This window comes from Chaetura pelagica, unplaced genomic scaffold, assembly GCF_000747805.2.
Source record: "Chaetura pelagica isolate M959 unplaced genomic scaffold, ChaPel_1.0 scaffold221, whole genome shotgun sequence".
In the NCBI taxonomy this organism is placed as follows: domain Eukaryota; kingdom Metazoa; phylum Chordata; class Aves; order Apodiformes; family Apodidae; genus Chaetura; species Chaetura pelagica.
The window spans coordinates 171,835-180,694 of record NW_009952533.1 but is presented as its reverse complement, the minus strand read 5'-3'; the positions used below and the strand labels follow the sequence as shown (position 1 = coordinate 180,694).

At 39.7% G+C, this 8,860-nt stretch overlaps 1 protein-coding gene across 1 annotated transcript in view; it reads right to left on the bottom strand.

Annotated features, from left to right (window-relative positions):
• The window catches only part of KIAA1109 (KIAA1109 ortholog), a 108,175-nt gene that overhangs the window by 7,648 nt on the left and 91,667 nt on the right, over positions 1-8,860 (bottom strand). The window contains exons 70-78 of the mRNA XM_010008907.1: positions 8,051-8,252; positions 7,458-7,661; positions 7,162-7,341; positions 5,044-5,181; positions 4,305-4,562; positions 3,011-3,161; positions 2,575-2,732; positions 1,881-2,073; positions 1,483-1,700 (exon numbers count right to left, since the gene is read on the bottom strand). Coding sequence (XP_010007209.1) covers positions 1,483-1,700; positions 1,881-2,073; positions 2,575-2,732; positions 3,011-3,161; positions 4,305-4,562; positions 5,044-5,181; positions 7,162-7,341; positions 7,458-7,661; positions 8,051-8,252 — 1,702 coding nt within the window. The remainder of the gene's footprint in view (positions 1-1,482; positions 1,701-1,880; positions 2,074-2,574; positions 2,733-3,010; positions 3,162-4,304; positions 4,563-5,043; positions 5,182-7,161; positions 7,342-7,457; positions 7,662-8,050; positions 8,253-8,860) is intronic.

The window sequence follows — 8,860 nt, the reverse complement described above, 5'->3', positions numbered from 1 at the left end:
GGTCCTGCACTTGGGCCACAACAACCCCAGGCAACGCTCCAGGCTGGGGGAAGTGTGGCTGGAAAGTGTCTGGCAGAAAAGGACCTGGGGGTTTTAATTGACAAGAGGCTGAATATGAGCCAGCAGTGTGCCCAGGTGGCCAAGGAAGCCAATGGCATCCTGGCTTGTATTAGAAATAGTGTGACCAGCAGAAGTAGAGAGGTGATTGTCCCCCTGCACTCAGCACTGGTGAGGCCACACCTGGAGTGTTGTGTCCAGTTTTGGGCACCTCAATTCAAGAGAGATCTCGAGGTACTGCAGCAAGTGCAGAGGAGGGCAACAAAGCTAGTGAAGGGCCCAGAGAATAAATCTTATGAAGAATGCTTGAAGGAGCTGGGAATGTTTAGTTTGAGAAAGAGGAGGCTGAGGGGAGACCTCATCAGTCTCTACAACTACCTGAAAGGTCATTGTAGAGAGGTTAGTGCTGGTCTCTTTCCACAGGTCATTAGTGACAGAACAAGAGGGAATGGCTTCATCTGCAACAGGGGATGTTTAGACTGGACATTAGGAAAAATGTTTGCACAGAAAGAGTGGTTAGACACTGGAATAGGCTGCCCAGGGAGGTGGTGGAGTCACCATACCTGGATGTGTTTAAGGGTCATTTGGATGTGGTGGTGGTGGATATGGTTTACGGGAGAACTTTGTAGAGTAAGGATGATGGTTGGACTCAGTGATCCCAAGGGTCTTTTCCAACCTGAATAGTTCTATGATACTATGAATTATGAGTGATATTTTATCATCTGTTTCATTGACATTGTTTTTGTGATTTAAGGTAGTTGTAGCTTATGAGTACCTGAACAAGCATGCTTGGAAATCAGTGACTCATTGTGTTCAAATTACAGTTTCAGCTTATGATTAATAGAAAGGAAGAATAACATCATACTTCCACTACTACTCAAAGTAGAAATGTTTTCTATTGAAATAGTTTGAAAACTGCAAAAAAGGATTTTAAAATTTTTTTTAAACAAAAAACCATCTTTTTAACTAACACCCAAAAATAACATTCATCATTTTAAACTGAAAGAGAGGAGATTTAGGTTAGATATTAGGAAGAAATTCACTATAAGTGTGGCAAAGAACTGGAATAGGTTGCCTGGGAAGGTTGTTGATGCCCCAGCCCTGTAAGTGCTCAAGACCAGGTTGGATGAGGTTTTGTGCAACCTGGTCTAGTCGTAGGGGCCCCTACTTACAACAGAGGGGTTGGAACTAGATTATCTTTAAGGTCCCTTCCAACCTTAACCATTCTATGATTGTACCCCAGGTCTAGCAGGGTATTTGCATTCCTCATGGAAAGGTTATTTCCAGCTGAAATTTACAGGAAAAATGTACCGAATAAACCATTTCTGGTCAAATAGATATACTTGCATGTACAAAGTTGCTCATATGGACTTTTGCAATTAAAAAATCCTACCTAGGAAGTATGCTATTTTTTGTACCACTTACATTGCTCATGGGAGCTTCTCTCTAAGTTGTTGGCCATTGTCTTGGGAGGGAGATAAGGAACAGGTCCCCACGTGGACAGAGCTCGCTTGCTTGTATCAAATTGCTGAGTAAAGAACTCCTGGAGTTTCATTCCTATTTTTATTAGGTCTGGTGTAGTTGATCTTGAAATCATCACTTGGAAGATATCCCATTTCAGGTCCCCATGGACGAATATCTCACTAGATATTAAAACCAGCAAGAACATCAACAGTTAATCTGTTTTCTACAGACAATTAAAAAACCCAATGACAAACCAGTTGCTTTCTAGTAGACGCTTACATTTTTGGTTAGCAAGACTGGACAGAAGACATACAGACAGAACTTGACCTTATCAAATATTATAAATAAGACAGTATTACCTTTTATCAGAGATGCTGGAGTCCAAAGCGTTATACAGATTAATTTTCCATTCATCCTGTAGTTTAAGATCAGCATTACTGAAGATTCCCATTAGGATACTAGACCCCATATAGTCAACACGTGCTTCAGTAGAACCCATGGTAATTTGGATTTTATGACTGGGTTGTTGGTTTGGGTGTTCAGAAATATGAGCTGAAATAGAACCAAAGCAGTACAGAGATGAAGTACTAAAGATAAGAAAATCCATTTTTCCAGTGATATTGCCCTTATTCCATCCACATGATACAGAGGCACTAAGAAAGCACAGGGAGGTTGTGACTTTGCTGCAGTGCCAGAACACCAGCTGCTTTCCAAAGCCAGTTTTGCATTTCCCAGACCCTAAGTACTTGTGAAATTCTAGGAGGAGCCAAAATGCTATCAAGCTTTTTCAGTTGCCATCTGTCCAGACAGCTGAAGGGGTTGGAGGGTTGCACAACTAACTAGTGTAGTTTCACAGCAACCCAGAGCCTGAATCAGCCCTTCATGAGAAGGCTACCCCTTCAATTCCAAGCATGTTTCATAGTCAGAATGCACAAGTAAGAATCCAGAATTTCTACATCCTAGCAGCTTCACAAGGCAAAGTACTGAGTATTTTTAGTTTTTCACATTTATTGTCTGGAGCATATCCTACGAGCACGCAGCTTTTCAACTTACCCACCATCTCCAGGGTATTCACATCTATGGTACCTCCAACAACTCCTCCCCTGGAGTCCAGCTGTGATCTTCCCAAGCCAACAGACATGCTGATTTCCCTGTCTCTGCTGCTCCCCACAGAGAGACGACCCTGGCTTTTCAAACCACTTGTCGTCCACCTAGAAGAAAGGTGAAAATTGAAAACAGTTTTGCAGGTTCTCAAAAAAGCAACTGAAATTTTTTAACTTGAAAGCAGTAAATCATGTGATTTAGGCAGATGTAACTTCAAGATTAAGCATCTACCAGTATTCATGAGCAGCTTCACAGTTCAAAACTGAAAAAATTAGGATTTTAAAGCAAGATGACAACAGGATGTTAACAGTCTGTGAGGGAACTGGGGTCTGCCCCCAAAACAGCACTGTCTGTTTAAACATGCTTGGTCTTGGTTTATACTTACGTAGTGTTGCCCATTACATTGCTCATATTCATTTGAACGTTTAATTGTTTCAGGTTCATAGCAAATACAACCAGTGTCTCCCATGGTGTTCCTTGCTGGCTTCCAGCTTTATTTGATTTATTAAATGGAGTTGATGTTTTTGAGAGAGTATCTAAACAAAAAAGTAGACAAAAATCAAAATTATTCCACACAGTAGGAAAAACTGACAGAACACATACATTGTACATCGTACAAAAGGCCAACATGGCATCATATTTAAGGAATGCCACAAAACTACAAGTGAGGATAGAAGTGAGAACTAGAGGATCTGCAATATGTATTACTTTAGCTGTCATAGAAATTGACTCATTTTACACGTGTTTTTACTACTACCTTAAGAAGATTTATAATTTCCAGTTTTATTTTTATTTTAAATTCTTCAACTGTTTAAAACTACCACTGTACTCAAAAAAGGAATTATTAGTATTAGAATATTCAGGGAGTCATTATTTGCACAAGTGTCAAGACAGAATTTCAAGTATTAGGGTTTTGCTTGCTCTTCTCACAAAAACCCTGGCAATATTTTTATAAGCCTGTGCAAGATTGCATTTCCTATGAACGAGCTACTCTTCCAGACATAAATGCTGCTCCAACTGTCTTTCCTAAACCCTGTTCATATATAGTATCTCACTTGTTTACTGAGTAGACAGAATACCTGTCATTTATTTTCTCACAGTTATTTTTCCTAGAGTAAAACAAGCACCATATTTCTAAATCTATCTACATCTAATGCTATAAATACTCCACGCAGCCAGTGCTATAGTGCTGTAAAGAGACAATATAATAATGTATTGTAGTAAAGCAAAAGTTACTTTATTTCTTATATAGAAACTAACCTTATTTAGACCTCTTGGTATGAGTCTAAAGTGTCAGATGAAATTAAATTAAATACCTGATCTCACCTGTAAGCTGTGATTTTCACTCTCTGCTAAGAGTGTGGTAATTGCTTGGATGAAAATAGAGGGCCAAGAAGATGACAATACAATCAAATTAAGCTGTAAAACTCATCTAACCCCTGCTAAACAACTGCTCTAGTGAAACAAACTGCAATTTTATAGCAAGTACTGTAAAAGACTACATTTTGATTCATCCATTTCAGACATTTTCCTTTCTCTAAGCCATTCACTCTTCACTCCCAGGCACAGTGTAAAAGAGTATTTTATGGTTGCTTTCTAGAAAGCAATATAATGACATACTTTTTTCATACAACTGATGGAAATAATTCAAAAAACTAAATAAATCATTGTCTACTAACCTCTCTGAGGCACCGAAGAGTCAGACACACTCCTGGATCTTGTAACAGCTGGAGACTTTAAGCTATGAGATGCTGTTCCAGGTGACATACTGCTGCTTGCAGTGTGTTCACTGAAAACACTGGGTGACTGTGCCATGTGTGTAAATGAAGCAGACTGGCAGGGCTGCTCCCACGTCCTGCAGTATGCTTTCCGTGATGATTCAGGAGAAAGATGCTGGCTTACCCCTTCAATGGAATCTGGTGTTCCAGGACCCGATGCTACTGGAAATGAAGCAGCACATGAGAGGCAGAAAAATGATTGGAAAGTGTAAAAATATGTTTCATTTATCATAACTAGAGGTTTTTCACAGGATCACAGAATCCTAGGGGTTGGAAGGGACCTCGAAAGATCATCTAGTCCAACACACACACACAGCACATCACTGAGGAACGTGTCCAGGCGGGTTTTGAATGTCTCCAGAGAAGGAGACTCCACAACCTCTCCGGGCAGCCTGTTCCAGTGCTCTGTATTATTGCACTGTATTAATTAATATAAGGTCTTCAATTAATTAAATGACCTACTTATTTTCCATTTCTTTTTTTCCAGGACTTTATATTAGAGTGACAGCATATAGAGTAAACTAGAATACATGTATATCTAGTCACACATGTAATAATACCCAGGTAATAAATGTTTATAAAATTCCTACTATGGCCCCTTGAACAAAAAGGTCTTTCATTGTAAGAAAAAGTATCATACCTGGCAGATTTATTGTTTGATCACCAAGGAAAAGCCGTCTAGCAATGCTCCTCCTGTACCAAGCCCTTGGGAAGGCCAGAATCTCACTAAGGCGCCGCATATCGTATTTAAAAGAAGCAGATCCTATATCACAGACAGCTGACAAAGGAAAAGCACATACACACAAATATAAATTCTCAGAAGGAACAGGTTTTGGTAACCAAAGCTATGAAAATAGGTGGTTAGAGTTGGGCAAATTAGGTCCAACTGAAAGCTTAAACAACTTCGGGAATAAATTTAACATCAAGTTTTTCTGTTATAAAATGTAGTAGGAGATGAAATCAGCAGTGAGAATCTTGAATTTCTTCACCTTTCTGTTCTGACAGAACAGCGATGTAAAAGGGCACTCACACTAGGGCACGGGTGGCCTGTTCAAGCTCATTCCCATGTTGTTCGCTCCTGCCAAGTGGAGACTCACCGAAGCTGTTCCGTATGCACACTGCAGGGACGCTGTGGGGACACAGCACTCGCTGTCTAACTTTAGCAAGCAAGTTAGTGCAGTGTAACACACTGAGAAAACACAGTGGAAATTCCAAGGAAAAGGCTGAAAAGCTCAGAAGCCCAGTGCAAAGACTCATTGTACATCTTCTCTGTGTGGTTTTAAGTGGTTGACCTAAGAACATACACTTTTGGATTACCAATGTTCTTTTTGATCACCAGCACTAAAACAGATTCACAGTGGCCACAATAAAATGAAATGGCATCTTTAGACTTTGAGGATTTCAAACTCACTATTTTAACCTTAATGATGCATGACTGGGAGGAATAAATGAAATATTTTAGGAAGAAGCTTTTTTTTTTTAATGGGAAACAAGAACTACTGGTAGAACTAATACAGAAATATTTAACAACCAACCAAGATAACTGAGTTCGTTACTGAAACAAATTATATAATTGAGAACAGATTAGCATTAGATGTTCTTTCTTATTGCCATTTATGCTGTCATGTATTATTGCAGTCATACAGACTTATGGGATTCTCAAGAAATAGGTTTAAAAAGTGATGGGTATAGGTATTGCTCAACACCAACACTATTCAAAGACTCTAGTCTCTCAAGTACCAAGCTAATGTATACTATAGAGTTTTATATCTGAAGGAAAATATACATTGTGCCATTAAGTGGAAAATGACAGAACTAGCTGCAATACAACTACAATGACATGTAACTGAAAGCTGACTAAAAACAATTTAGGCTTTATCTCTATTGCAGGTTAGCCCCAGCTAAGAGCCAAAGCCTCATGGAGCTGCTTTGCTCATTCCAATCTCCAGTGGGAGAGGGAGGAAGCAGAAGGAAGACAAGGAGACTTGTGGGTTGAGGCAGCAACAGTTTGACAATGAAAGCATAAGGTGTGCCTGCAGGTGAACAAGAACAAAAAATTATTCACTGCTTCCCATTAGAAGGCAGATGTTTAGGTACTTGCTGGAATGCAGGGCCTAAGCACAGCTGCTTGGGAAGGCAAATGCCATAACTACCAGCATCCCTTCCCCTTTCTCCTCCTTTTCCTGAGCTTTTATAACTGAGTAAAATATAATATGGTAGGGAATATCCCTTTGATTAATTTGGGTCAGCAGTCTTGGCTGCGTCCTCTCCCAAGCAGAGTGGGAAAGAGAGCAGGCCTTGACACCATGGGAGCATTGTTTAGCAACAGCCAGAACAGTGGTGTGTTATTAATACTGTTTCAGCCCCAAATTCAAAGTACAGCACCATATGGGTTACTATGAAGAAAGTTAACTCTGTCCTAGCCAGAGCCAGTACAATCTCCAAATATTCAAGGGTCTCATTAAGTCATATAGACTGATGTCAGAGATGTGTTTGAACAAGCCCATTTAGTTACATTAAATGAATCAGGAAGCTAAGTATCTATTTGCATCTCTAAATAGCTACTCCAAGTACCCTTAAAATGTAATGTATTCAATCAATCCCTACCTCACTCAAAACCAGCAAAAACTTTCTTACACACTGCAAGTCGATGGCTCTCATAACATTTACAATAGCTGCTGAGAGTGAAGTCTAGCACTGCAACAGCAGTTCTCTTAATTAGCTGAAGAGATGAGATTAAAATGAAGCAAGCACTCACCAGATATGTTTATCAATGTAGTATCTATCTTGCTGGTAGCTTTGCTTGCAGACTGACTCTCAAAAAAGGAGGAACCTCCTGAGCGCCTTATTCGTGACAGACTGACTTTCACAAACTCCAGGTTAATGCTCAAAGAATCCTTCCGGCCAGTGACTGAAGTTGGTTCCTCATCCACATTACCTAGAAGTAAGAAAGGAAAAAGTTTTATCTTCTGTGACCTTTTCAGATCTTCAGTTCAGGAAATCATGCCACGCTTGAACAATATTCATTCAAGGCTACCAAAACTGTTTCTGTACCTAAGGCTCCTGATCCAGGGGTTAGAACAGTAACAGCAGATTTTTGCTTTCCAGCTCCGTACGGATGGAACACGTAAAGGGAGAAGTCAGACATGCAGGCAGTGAAGCTCAGGCCTGAAGAGCTGCTGCTGGAAGTGGTCAAGTCTGACTGACTGCTGCTGTGCCGTGTTCTGCCCAGAGGGCTGCCCAGGCCAGGAGATGATCCTGAAGGCAAGGGTGTTTTGTGCAAAAGTTATTTTTAGTACAGAAGCATTTTCAAACGTGAAATAATACTGTTAACAGCAATATTAAGCAGATCAAATGCCCATCAAATGATGGTCTTGTAGCAGCAACATAGCTTAAATATTCAATGTATTGATGCTAGCCTTTTATAAGAGATAAGCAATGCAAGAAAATTCCTTTATACTGTATCTGCACAAGCTTTTAAGGGAAACTGATACAACATGAAGAAATCCTACTAAATTCACTAATACATAAATGTCTAGTCTTAAGGTCTGTAAAATCTTATCTTCTGTTCTAATTTTAGACAGCAGACCATTGTATTTATTTATGCTACAAGCTGTATATAGTATAAACATTCACGTGGATATTACCTGGTGCTCCAGATTTGCTAACTGCATTCTTTGAGCCACTCTGTGAAACACTGCCACCAATTGACACTGTTTCTGGTAGGTATGTTGTGGTTAAGGTTTCCAGTTCTCCTCGGTTTGAAGAGAAAACAAGGTCCAGGGAAGGCAGCTTGAGCATACATTCAACTCGTGATACTGGCAAGCAACTGAACTTGATTTGAGAGGGCTGAATGACAGAAAGGAAGTCAAGCATTCAATGAATGAATGGGAAATACTAAAACCACCCCAAATTTGCCTTATGAAGTATTATGCATCTATTTTTCAAATCCAAACAAATTACAGCATTTTCAGACTGGTTTTAGAATTAATAAGGTAACTAGATACAGTCTGATAAAATACGTTTATCTCAGGGAATCCCTGCAACAATAGGGCTGTTATTTGGACCAGTTTTTGGAAAACTTAGACACAGGAAGACTGGATACAGCAGAGGATATGTCCATTCTCCCTCTCTTCCTCCTCCCCAAGTCAATTAATAGCTCATCTAATGTGAGAATATGCAGAATCACTTCAGCTGATGCTGAAAACCTCAGCTCAGCCTTAACACATTCTTTGCCAGATGAGTTTGCAAGTAAAAGCTGAGACAGGCTTACAGATTGTTGTGGTTAATTTTCACAGGCATAAAAAATATGTCTATTTATACCAGGAAAATTTTTTTCAAGCAAAGTGAAGAAAGAGAACAGCAACATTCAGATCAAGCTCAAGTGCTCTGAATCACTTTGAGGTAGCATTTCTCTTTCTTACACCTATAAAAAGCCCAGACACATCAAATATTAA